The following is a 13,677-nucleotide window of genomic DNA, read 5'->3' on the forward strand; positions in this document are numbered from 1 at the left end:
CAGGCTATTTGGGAAGTTCTGCCACCCCTAACACAGCCATGGAAGCCCATGCCCCGATTTCAGCCCAAGAGAAGGCCTCCATCCATCCAGGGGAATTTAGCCTGGGGAGGGGGGCTCTCATGAGTCACTACACACCTCGTTGTTTGACAGCTGGTACCAGGGTTGCTTGCCGTAGGTGAAGATCTCCCACAACACGACGCCCAGGCTCCAGACATCACTTTCTGTGGTGAATTTCCTGTACATGATGCTCTCTGGAGGCATCCAGCGAATGGGCAGCATCGTGTGGCCACCGACCTGGCAGGAAAGGGACCAACAAAGACCATCAGTCACCCTGGAACCACATGTGGAGAGGAGTTGTGAGGAGACGTTTTTCTTTCCTTACTTGTTCTTATTAACTTTAATTGTTTATAAACACATAAGAGATCTATAATTTCCTCAAGCAACAGAGCAAAAAGTGAAGAATGGTCAAAACATTTTTTTTTCAAGTTATTTGCAATTATCTTTTTCTCAAAACCAGACAGGAGCAGAGATGGTGATTAGGTGGATATTCAGCCTGCAAGAAAAACACACATGTACTTTCTGTAAGGGGATAGCTCAATCATCTAACTAGCAAGATAACTTTGAAGGCTGAGGATATTAGCTAAGTGGTAGAGCATTTGCCTAGCATGCATAAGGCCCTCATTCAAACCTCACCCTGAAAGAAAGAAAGGAAAAAAGAAACAAGATAACTTTGGTCAGGACAACAAATAAAAATCCCAAATGACCTATCAGTGTCTGTTCTTCCTGGACAAGAACGAGGCTCCCTTCCACTTGAGGTATAACACTGTACACAGTGTTGACTAAAACATCCTCATCACAGTCTACTAGTGGCCAAGATGGAAATCATATTCCCATTTTACACAAGGTGACTGAAGTGCAGGTGGCTTAACAGGGAGACTTATTTTAGATTTCCCACTTCATGGAAAAAAAGTAAAGAATTTCATTTTTAGGTTTGTAACACATCAGGGTTGTCTGGTTTTAAAACCCTGAACCAATTCCTGCCTGTGGCCTGTATGTCCTCTTTCTCACCCTGCACCCACTTCCCAGTACCACCAGCTTCAGGACACACTGATAATTGACAGCAGCTGGGGGGAGTTAAGCTACAGCAGGAATCAGGCCTCAGTGACAACTCTCAGCCCCCAAGTTTTTAGACTAATGCCACATCGAGTTTCTGCCCAATTCTAATTCTCAATATCCACTCACGACCCATTATAAGAAGGAAATAAACAGTGCTTAAAAAAATGCACTTGTACCCCTGCTCAAGGAGCTGAAATGCCAAAGACATCCAATAAGCTTAGTAATTTCAAATGATGTTCTTAGTATCCAAGAAAACATGACAGTGTGAAAGGAGGAGTTCCCACCCCATTCTCGAGACAATGGGTCCAAATGATAAGGAGAGACATAACTTACTGGCTAGGGTTAACATGGCCCATATTTTTCTGTTCAGCTCTTAATAAACCTAAAGCTCACAAAGGCCAAGTTGTCTTCTTATCAGTGTGTTTGCTTTGTTCCTTCTTCCCCTAACAGCAGTGGGATTCAACATTCAGTAGGCACATGCTTTTCCTATGGACCCACCTGGCATACCTGCAGGTAGTGACAACAATTCCCCTTAGGGCCAGTATTCAAACAGTGACCAGCATGACACAGGCACTGAACAACCCCAAAGGATGTGGGCAGTGAATATCCTTTCTATTCATGGCTGTTAACTCTGAGTGCCCAGGACTTTGGCAAAGGGAAGCTGTGCATGTATGTGGAAGATGCCACATTTCCAGATGCTCAGAAGAACTCATGGTACAGGGTAGAATAATCCCACCAGGTCTGGGCCACCATACAACAGCAGCAAGGAGACAACTGCTCTGTGGCCAATAGGGACAAGCTTCACCACTCCACAGAACTGGATACACATTGGTCTACATGGCATGAAAGGCTGCGTGCTGTGGCACACTTGCATGTCCAGTCTTCTTGCCACTCTCTGAAATCATACCTGGAGAGTGAGCTCTATACAGTTTAAAAAACATCTATCCACAGGAGAGGGGCATGAGAGAGGCTTGGCAGCTCGTCGAAGTTACCCAAGCAGGAAACACCTGGTTGTGCTATTGGAACCTGGAGTTTCTCTCTGTGATCTCATTTCTCCAACTATAAACTGTGGGTAACAATATATACTTCATCATGTTATCAGGAGGTATGCATTCAAGCAGACCTTTGTGAAAGTGCTTTATAAATCTTATGTACCAAATGCTTTCAAGGTGTTGGTTCCTTCTCCAGAATCTTTACTTTCTTATTTCTTCAATGGCAGCAGCCATTCTGCAGACAATATGGGGAAGAATCAACACATGGTGACTCTCCTGTATTTCTCACTCGGCAGTGACCACGTGGCTTCGTGGATTGTAGCCCCCAGTGTACCAGGTGCTTTGCCCTGTATCACTAATAGCTAAAGAAAAACTTTTGTTTCCTCTAAAGGATAGAAAAAAGAAAAAAAATAGACTCACATTTTGATTTACATGTTTTCCCATCTGATCATTTATTTTCTGCTTGTAGTCTCTTTGGGACAGATTTTTCACTTTAATTCTTTCAAGCATCTCTTCTGGGATTTCACACATGCTGTTATAAATAATGCTTTCCTTGTTCTGATGTCAAACGGGTGAGTGGTGGGACAATCTAATAAAAGTTCAGGCAGGGTTCACAAGTTTTCTCAACCCGTTTGGAACATTTTTGAACATTTTCTTTGCAGTTCTTTCCTTAGTATTTTGGAGCATGTCACAAGAGTAGGATCTCCTTTATGCCCTCAAAAAAGTCACCATTGTTATAAATAACAATCACATTCTTGCTGCAGACACTTGACAGCTTGAGCCACACAAAACCATACCCTGTGCAGCAAAACACACAATGAGACATTTGTTTTGTGTTGTACTACTTGGCAACTTGCCCTTGCATCCTTTCTTAAATATTTGTGAGATGGAATGTGATCTCAAGTATGACACTAGGAGTCAGAATTTCTGCCCTTGGCTGTTCAAGATGTGACGGTGCCTCTCAAGCTCTTCTGTGGTCAGTTGAAGTGGGCTGCATGTTAGTCACTGAACTAGCCAGATTAAACTGATGCAAGATGGGAAATCCAGTTGGCTGGAAAATTGATGTAGACTTGCAATTTTAATTTTCCTCAATCTAAGAGACTAGATTTCTAGTTCCTGCTGTACTCTTACCCAGCTTTAGGAAAAAGTTTCGTTAGGTCTCACTTATATTCTTATTGTTCATATGTGAAGGATTACTTCTAGCACAAAACACTACAGTTCTGTAATCATCCACTACCACTTGGTGTCCACAATTATCCATCAACACACAATACCTCACCTCTTACAAAGAATTTCCATTCAATTACCTCACTTGCATCTAACAGCTACCCTTTGGAGTAGATGTTGTCTTGCCTAGATATTACTAATAATGCACCTAACATTCAGAGAATTTAAGTAGTTTACCTCAAGCCCACTGAGCACTATTCATTCTGATGGGACACTCTGCCTTTCTACCTTCTCTATTCTCCAACACATGCTCTGTGGTCAGCCAGCAAACCTCATGGTGGATCCTCACCCAGGCGGAACTTGCTTGTGCTGCTTGGAAGGTTTGCTTTCCTGCCCTTTCCCCTTACTCCTCAGAGAACTCTGAAAGGTAAGCTCAAATTCCACCACTTATTTATTTATTTATTTTGGTACCAGGAATTGATCCCAGGGATACTTAACCACTGAGCCACATCTCTAGCCACCCCCCTAGCCTTTTTTTTTTTTTTTTGTATTTTATTAGAGACAGGGTCTCACTGAGTTGCTTAGGCCTTCCTAAGTTGCTGAGACTGGCTCTGAACTCTCTATGCAGCCTCCTCCAGAGATGCTGGGACTATAGGCCTATGCCACTGTGCTGGCCTAAATTCCACCATTTCAAGAAAAATCCCCTGCTACAGCTCAGTGACCATTCTAGTGCCTTTATGTCACCCTGAGAATAGAGCGGACACTCCCTTCTGCTAAAGGTTCACCTGCCTCAAGAGCATTGGACACTAATTAGTTATGTCTGGTAGGGGAAGAGGTGGTCAGTTAGTAAGCAAATCACATTTTCAAGTGGGTCTCTTGCAAGTGTTGCCATTGGGAAGGAGTTCTCAAAATGTTCTTTCAAAGAGATCAGCCTCCACTACCTCTCTATCCATTCTCCAATCATTTCTCTAAAGTCTCCATCAAACCAAATTGTAAATGGATGGAAACAGTCTTGCCATTCAATTAAATGCATAACCTTGTAAAATGCAACCAAAACTACTGAGATTCACATGAGGTGCAGGGGCTTTTTAAGTTGCACAAGAAACCCTATTCCTTGATTTGCCATCTGTATAGTAGACAGAGGGACTGTCCATGGTATAGATCTAGGACTAGTCAATCTGGGAACAAAGTCTGGGAAGACTTCATAATGCATAAATGTAGGAGTATACCAAGATGGTGACTCATATCCCATTTCTTCTGAGGCTGGAGAAAAAGGGGAGAAACTAAAAACGAATGTTAAGCTATTGAGGGTTGGGAAGGACTCCATCATTATTGACCATTAGGGCTGCTAATCACTGCAACTTGGGTAAACCAGCAATGCTAATGAGAATAATGTATGAGGTCCAAGTGCAAAAAGAAATTCCACAGGACCTAAAATAAATCAAGCTGAGAAAAATAATGAATTGTTTTAAAACATCAAGAACTGTTCTTTTAGTCCTCAGTGTTTATTTCCATGGCACCTCATAATTTTGGAAATGATATGTATAGGATGATCTGGTTAAAAACAAAAATAACAACTGTGTTCTAGTTAAAATACCTGGGTCTGAGTATCCTTTATATCTACCTGTTTGAAAACTATTTCAAGATAATAAATCCTGGAAAAAATATGAAAAGGCCCTTAGCAAAACTGCCTGGAATTAGAAATCAATGACTTCATTATTTTAAAATCAAAGTGGACACATCTAATCAGTGTAACTATAAAATTTATTTCTTACCCAAGCAATTCAAAGTACTCACTCTTTGGTCATTAGGTCGTAAATTGTGAAAAATTCCCAGTGGCTTAACATGCAATTTATTTTTCTACATCAGAAAACTAGGATTTAGAAACTTGCTGAGCAGGTGTAAATATGACTTGGTGACCGAAGTGAAGAAGGATCTTTATCTCTCCACTATACATGCTGAGAATCTAGGTTCTTTCTCATTGTTTGTTGTTATTTATTTATTTAAATATAAAATGTGTCTGGGAAAAGTTAATGAGGAATGCACAGTTCATTTTCCAGGGAAACTGGGAGACAAAAGAGGAGGTGAAGAGCTCAGCTCTTCCTCTTCTGTTGGGCTTCTCACAAAATGCACCCAATCATCCCCTGGTTCTCTCCTCACTGCCTCTTTTTATGTGCATCTGTATTGCCCCTCCCAGCCCATTCTTACTTCCCTCTTTCTTCTAATTTCCTCTCAAACCTCACTTGTACATTCCCAGTTCAAATGCTGCATTTTGTCTTGTCCAGTTTGTCTCTTTATTTCCTTCTTGATCATGCTTATTCCTCCAACATTCATTCTCTCCCCAGAGCCTCCCTTCTGTGTTTACAGGAGGCACATCCTTAGACAGGAGCCTCTCTACATACCCAAAGCAAAGGCCCCACTGGCTCTGAAACCACTGTTGATTTAAAAACAAGTAACTAAACTCACTAGCAAAGACCAATAATGCCTGGAAGGCGGCTTTTAGCTTGTGGTATTTACTCAATGAGTGAGTGATAACTTGTTTGGAAGCCAAACATTTTACTCCCTTGGCAACATGCAGGCCAAAGGGCAAGCCCCATTAAGAGATGATTAGTTGTCAGAAGCTTTTGGCTGCATTAAATATTGAAAGGGCTCCTAGAGCTCCTCATCACACCCATGCCTGACCAGCAGTTTCTCCTGATCTGTTCCTTAAAAATTCATGAACTCTGTAAACTTTAAGGGATAGCTGGACCTTATTGACTTATTTATCATGTGTTGCATTTGTAATAGAAGATTAAAAACAGGAGACAGAGAAACAATGTCTGCAAAATCTTCCCCTTGGAGAAGACCCTAGAACCACTGTGTCAGTCTGTGGGTACTCTGTCACCATGTCAAGAAAGATAAGAATTACATTATGAATTGAGCAGGTGATTCCAGGGTGGAGGCTACTGAACCAGGGAACACTTCCTGGGGAAAAAAACTCAGTCCTCTCTGCCTTGCCTCTGAGTAAACATGTCCTGGGGTGAGTGAGAAAGAATGCTGGTATCTACTTGGTCACCCTCTCTCATAGATTAGGAATTGATTATAGATTGGGAATTGATTATTGTTATTCCTAAAATTTCTGATATTGACAGCGTAGAACATCTTTCCTTGTCTTTTCCTATTTACAGTAACAATCTGGTCAGAGGCATAAGGGTAATGACTTAGTAACTTGAAGGCCAAGTATTTTTGGATTAGTCAGTGAGAGGACATACTGGACTTTATGGTTTACAATATTTTTCAAATGCTTTCTTTCGTAATTAAATCTCTATTCTGCCAGAACAAGGCAAACTGTCATCTGTGTTAAAGGAAAAGGTCATAGATCTGTCATCAGTATGTCCCAATACTTGGATTCTAGGTGAACACAAAGGGCAAATTCAATGCATCATTTTCACTGAGGATTGATTTTTGTCTGTATTTTACCATAAAATAATAATAATACAGGTAATATAAATGATAATAATACCTCAGGTTTGTATGACCAATTTTACTTTTTCATAGTACTTGCATATAAATTCATTCTACAGTAATCAGACTCACCCAAAATATTGTTACAAAGATTAAATAAATTGATATTAGAAAAGCTCCAAGATAGAAGCCAGATCAAAAGTCTATATAATTTTATTCATATGATATTACAGAAAAGGCAAAACAATAGGGTTAGAAAAATTATGGTTACCCAGGACTGGGCATAGAGGGAGGGTTTCTTTAATAGGGTTCTGTATCTTGATTGTGATGACAGTTAAATGATTGTTTGCCAGAACTTGTAGAACTGTATAGTAAAAAGTTATATCCTACTATATTATATTTTAATGAATCTGACTTAAATAAATAAAGTTTTTAGAAGAACAACTCCTGGCACATAGAAAATGTGCAATAAATATCAGTTGCTGTTTTTCTGCATTTTTGGTTATCCATTTATTCTGCTATTATCCCAATTTAAGAGATAAGGAATCTCTGGTAAAGTGACCAACTAAGTCCACACAGCCAGAAAGTGGTAGAATTTGCTCTCAAATGCCTGGTACTCTTTACATTTTTTACCTCAAGTCTGACTTGGAGTCAGATGCAGAGATGGGAACAGGGCCACCATAACAAAGTACCACAGACTGGGTAGCTTAAGTAACATAAATTAATTTTCTCACAGTTCTGAAGGCTAGAAGACCAAGATGGAGGTTCTTCCCAATTCAGTTTCTGTTGAGAGCTCTCTTTCTGCTTGAAGAGGGAGCAAGACAGAGAATGAACCCTCTGTAGTCTTTCCTGATAAGGACACTAATCCTCTGGAACAGGCCCCACTCTTATTAACTTTTTAAAACATATACTTCCTTAAAAGCCCAGTATCCCAAAAACACTCACATTGGGGGTTAAGGCTTTGGATCTGGAATATCCCCCTAAGGTCCATGTGGTAAAAGCTGCTTCCCTTGGGTGGCGTGATAAAGAGGTGGTGGGGCCTTTGGAATGTTCTGTCTAATGGGAGATCTTTAGTTCATTGGGGATATGCCCTTAAGGGACCCCAGTTCCTCCTTCCTTCTCTAAGTTCCTATTGCTGCCAATGGGACCTCCAAAACTATGAGCTAAAATAAATATTTTCTTCTTATAAGTTTCAGGTATTTTTAATGATGGGAAGTTGACTAATACAGGCTTCAACATATGAATTTTGAGGGGATACAAATAATGCACCATATACTCTCCTTGCCAATGCTCCCTTCTGATTCCTATGTGGTCTATGGCAGGCAGAACAGTTCTGAACACTAGAAATTAGATCGTTTTTAGCCAGAATCCAAATCTGTGATCATTACTTCAGATTCCCAAGCCCCCAAGTGAAGGTCCAACCCTTCTTGGGTAACTTTTGATGGTTTCCATATTACCAACTAACTGTAAAGTTGAGCAAATGGTTTAAACCTGCTGTTGTTCCATAACAGTTCTCAGATTCAGTTCAGCTCCAGTGTGAGCCTGTCCTCCTCCCTTCCTCATTTTCCGTGGGGATAGCTGAGGGAAAGCAAAGAAACCCTGGAACTCTTTAGTGAGGTGGAGACAAAGGTAGAATGGCTTTTGGACTCCATATTACCTCAGGTTACCATCCTCCTGGGTCCTACTGTTCCATGATTTAGGAAAGGCTGAATGTTACAGTTTAGATCTGGAATGTTGTCCAAAGGCTATGTGTTGAAGGTTTGGTCTCCAACGTAGCAGGTTTCAAAGGTGTGGCCTTGAATTAATGGATTAATAATTTTATGGCATTATCAGGAAGTGGTGGCAACTGTGGGAGGTAGGGCTGAGTTGGAAAAAGTAGGTCACTAGGGACATGCACAGGAAAGGTATTACTTGCTTCCAGACCCTTTCTCTCTTTCTCTCTTCTTGTTTTTTCCACCTCTTTCTCTGCTTCCTGGCAGCCATGAGCTAAACAGCTTTCCTTTGTCATGCTCTTCCACCATGAGGCTCTGCTGCACATCAGGCCCAAAACAATGAAGCCAACTGACCACAGACTGAAAGCTCTGACACCATGAGCCAAAATAATTTTTTCTCCTCCAAGTTGCTTTTCCTCAGGCATTTTCCCCAACCATACAAAGATGACCAACACACCTGTGCACTCTAGAATTGTGACTAAATGCAATCTAAAGAGTCCAAAACCATTTTTCTTAAAAGTGATTGCAATTCATTCTATTTTATATTTGACTTTAATCAGAAGCAAATATGTCTTCTCTCAGTAAGGCATGCAACTCCTCTCAAGTGAACATCTAAGAATCACATTTGAATCATTCCTTGTAAGAATAAACAACATGCTCTTCCTTTTTCTGATTGCTTTGTCTCCCCAGTAACTCTTATCAACTTAAATGGAGGAGTTTACCGAGTGAATTTGGAGCAGGATTAAGTCTTTAAAAGGTACCAATATACTATGTTGCCTGGCCTGTGATTATTGAACTTATATATAACACAGCAATGAGAAGATGTACATTCCTACAATACACATTTTTTAAGCTGCCATTTTTAAGTGTTCAATATTATTGACCTTTTTATATCATCCTAAGCATTATGGTTTTCGAGGCAAGAGACTTTTTGAGTTTCAGTATTCAGGACCAAAGCATTGCACCCGTCTTGGTGAGAAGCCACAGCAACTGACAGAATGCTGAGCAATGGAGTCAGAAAGCAGAGGCAATGTATATTTATGTCATTGTCTGTGCTAAGGTGATTGTAACATTGGTTTAGTACTCAAATTTCAATTCGAAATTGTTCCTATGGAAATGATTCCAACAGGATTGTATTCCAGATAGTTTTTAGAAAGGGAAGAAAGCTATGATTAATCCATAGAATAGGAAAAAAAAGGAAAAAATATCTTCTGTTTTAGAAACAGCTGTGATTATCGTGATTATTGCTGCTCTGGGTGCACCATGTCCAGCAAGTGGAGAGTTCATTGGTCCCAACATTAACCTTGGCTTGTTAAATAACTCTGAAGACCCTGCCAGAAACTATGTCCCTCCATTAACCTTAAATGAGGACTTAATATATCAGATCCAGTTAAAAATGAATAAGGTCCTCCCTCCTCCCAGCTGGGGAAGTTCATTCAGACACAGGAAGTGTTGTCTGCATCCTTATGAGGATAACAATCACAGGAAAGTTGCTTTCTCTAGAGAGCTCTAAATGCCAGCCTGGCATCACTACGGTTATTTTCTGCTATTCCTGTGATACATGTAATGCATAGCAATTGTGACCTTGGCTATAAAGGGCATCATGAGTTCTTATGATGAGCTGAGAGTTAAGAAGTAATATAACAAAAGTAATTCAATTACTGAGCACCTACTTTGTGTGCCCTGATTTGCGCTAAAGATGTAATCTACCTTTAAAATTCATTTTTCTTGTACCTCTTTAGATATACTTACAGAAAAAATACATCAATGAAAAAGTGCACATTTTACAAGAAATGGCCATTTTCCAATTTTGAAATTAGAGTTCAATTTCTAACCAGCAGCTTTTTTGTTCACAGTGGTGAATTGAGGAAGCTCAGTGTTACAGAAAACCAGTGTGGGGGTAGCCCTGTGCTTCTCATACCTTTCTGTGAGTGTGCCCTAATACCCAAGAAAGATGTGAAAGGTTGAGGGAGTGAGGGGATAATTGGGATCATATCTGAGGGTAGCTCAGGTCTAATGGCAAGTGTGGCACTTTTAAAAAATCTTATATTTCATCTTTTACATCTGATATACTTGTTGCACTAGACTTTATACAGCATTATGAAAAGTAATATTTGTCCCTAAGTCATTTGCTGCGAATGATGCTTTAGAATCATAGCCTGTGTTTATTTTGTGGTTTTGTGAGTCTCTGGTCTGGGCTCACCATCTGTATTTAAATGCTACTCAGATTCCCATTTCAGAAGCATGGGTAGCAGAAGAGAATGGGCTTTGAGGTAGGCAGACTTGCTTCCTGTTCTAGCTCAGCCACTTACTAACTAGGTGAACATAAATAAAGTACTTATGGTATTACAGTCTCTCCACTGAATCTCAAAAGAAATACATGCATAAGCCTTCACACTTCTCCACAGCCTAAGTTCTAAAGAGGCACACCACGTTCTAGAGAATAGCACTATGGCTAGGTCTAAGCAAAAGGAAATGCTCAGATATTAGGTTTGGGATAAGAGCCAAAACCCAACATCAAGATTCAAAAATGTATTATGTTTCATGAACACACAAACTTACATATTTATAAAATATTAGTTAAAGTAAAATTAATATCAATTTACATGCAATATTTTAGGCAATATCTTTATTAATTCTGTTCATGAAACAAAATTTCATGATATGGAATTTTTCACTTATGGTGTTTTATTAGTGCTCAAAAAGTTATGAAATTTAGGACATTTCAGATTTTAGACTGTTCATTAGGGATTCTCAAGCTGTATACCTAAATAATTTTCCCTATCTAGATGGATTTTTAAGGCAAGATACTCAATATTATGGGTTTTCCGACAAATACATAGTTGATGACCTAGCAATCATTACCATTTACAAGTGGGGATACTGTGATACAGAAACCCAAGACCACGGTCACAATCAGGATCCAAGATGGCAAAAGGAAGGCAGATGTTTCAAATCCATCAGCCTTACCTGTCTGATTTCTGTATTTTATTTGGACTTCTCTGAGTCCAACTGGTGGCATGACCAGCTATACAAGCCATCTAAAGCCACTACCACAAGTTTTCCTGGGCCCTGTCCTCTGATCTTATGCAGAGAATTTGACAAGGACATCACACTGCTTGAGTAACCAACGTTTTCTTTTGTAGGAAGTTATGGGCTCTGGGAAGCAAAGTAGCTTTGACTCTGGGTCCTCCTTCCCCAACTGGAAAAGAGGAAGGGGCCTCGGAGGGTAGACAGACCCTACTACTACCAGATCCTTCAGTAGCACAGATGCATTCCTGTCTCAGAGCTCTGAATCTCTAGGATGCCTAGTCATATCCCTCTTGGGACTTGAGCTTCAGAATTTATGCTGATGGTCTCTTAATCAGTACATGGGTAGAAGACTCTCTCCACATTACCTTGTTTTTCCTGATTATTTTCCCAATACTCTGTCAGTTATGTGATCACATTACTGCTGAGGTCACCCTTTGACTCCTAAAACAATTTGAGCTGCCTTTAAGGAAAATAATCTGCCCTTGCAGTATTCAAGCAAAGAAAAGAAAACAGTGCATCCCCCTAAAGTCCTTGATGATGAACAGTCAGGATCCTTCCTTGGTCATCTTTCTTCCTGCTCCTTACTCCCACAGTTGGCCTCATCATCAATTTTCTGCATATTCCCTTCCAAGGTCTCCATGCTCTGCAGTCACACTTTGTTTTTACCAAAACTTCTCTTTAGGTACAGATCTCTGACATTTGGGAAAGTGTATTTATTACTTGAATTCACTTACAAAAATAGCTTTCAGGAAACATATAAAGGTCTTTTAGCACTAGTATCTACTGTCTGAACACAGACTCAGGGAAATAATTCTCTTCATCCCTGAATTTGTCTTTGAAGACTAGAACACTCCAGAGAATGGCAAGGTTTAGACAGAACCAGCAATCTACTGCAAATGAAGTGAAAACTCAAGGGAAAGGAAGATAACTCCCATTTTAAGAACAATCGACTTTTAGAACCACCTTCCTTCTTTTCCCATGGGGTTCTGACCTCTGCTTACCTAAAGATTAAATGTCATCAATATCTCATACTCTTTTTGAATCCCTATTTTGCCCTCTCTCTTCCCATTCCCCTTAAATAGTAGGAACATCACTGCAGGTTTTGCTTGAGCTGAAACTCCTTGAGTCTTTATTAATACCTTCTTTTTCCTTATGCCAATTTCTAAGCCATCATCAGGCTCTTTCAGTCCCACCTGCAAAGCTTCCCTTGAAGGCAATAGCTCTCCCTCATTTCCATGTAGTCCACCTGGTACCAGCTGCCACATTCCTTCACTCATTCTGGGGTATGCTAGCTTTCACCTTTGCTTCCTGTAATCCATTCCCCTCTAGAGCAACTGGACTATTCTTTTAAAAATGTAATTGGATCTTGTCACTCACCTGTTTACAATTCTTCCCTGACTGAATACAATTGTACTTGAATACAATCCAAACATCTCAGCAAGACTCTTAAGGTCCTACCTGACATCCTCACACGGGTGAGGCTCACCTGTCTCTTAACCACCTACCACTCTCCTTACTCACCAAGCTCTGGCCACATTAATTTTATTTCTCTTCCTTCTTTATTGCACTTAGAACTGGCGAAAATTATTCTTTGTATTTGTTTATTTGTATCTTCTGTCTCCCTCGACTGGAGTAAGCTCCATGATTTTGGTGATCTTGTTCTCATGATATCTGTAGAATTCAGAATAGTGCTAAGCACATAGTAGTAGGTAGTTAAGAAGTGGTTGAAATGAATGGATGAACAGATTTTTTAGCTTCCAATACACAACAGTCTATTTAGGGAATGTCATCTCTAGAAAGTTCCCCATTTCTATAACCTTCAGCTTTTCCTCCCTTTTGGCCACACTACCCTTCTCCTGGAAGTTATCAGAGATTCAGCTCCAATCATCTGGCCTGCCCTCCTCTCTGTCACCGGATCTTGCTCTGCCATTGGCAGAGAAAGAAGAGTAGGAAGATCTGCTGTTGGGCTGAAGCCAGGGAATGGGTGCTCCTGGGATTCATAAATTGAGACATGTCAACCCACAAAACAATCTTACAAAAGAGAGTTTTATAGAGAGAGGACGAATACAGAATACAGACAAGGGACTCAGGTATGTTGTGTGATAAATAATAAATATTACAGAATGTTCTTGTAATTGGCCCACAGTATTTATCACACAACATTCCTGACTTTCTAATCTGTATTCTCTAAAAGTTCAGAGAAGGAACTTTGA

General features: G+C 40.1%; 1 protein-coding gene across 7 annotated transcripts in view; it reads right to left on the reverse strand.

The window, feature by feature from the left end:
- The window catches only part of Ntrk2 (neurotrophic receptor tyrosine kinase 2), a 355,622-nt gene that overhangs the window by 6,916 nt on the left and 335,029 nt on the right, over positions 1-13,677 (reverse strand). For all 7 annotated transcript variants that reach the window (XM_078047396.1, XM_040285611.2, XM_040285612.2 and 4 more), the window contains one exon: positions 136-294. In XM_078047396.1, coding sequence (XP_077903522.1) covers positions 136-294 — 159 coding nt within the window. The remainder of the gene's footprint in view (positions 1-135; positions 295-13,677) is intronic.

The sequence above is a fragment of the Ictidomys tridecemlineatus genome, chromosome 4 (assembly GCF_052094955.1).
Source record: "Ictidomys tridecemlineatus isolate mIctTri1 chromosome 4, mIctTri1.hap1, whole genome shotgun sequence".
Lineage (NCBI taxonomy): Eukaryota > Metazoa > Chordata > Mammalia > Rodentia > Sciuridae > Ictidomys > Ictidomys tridecemlineatus.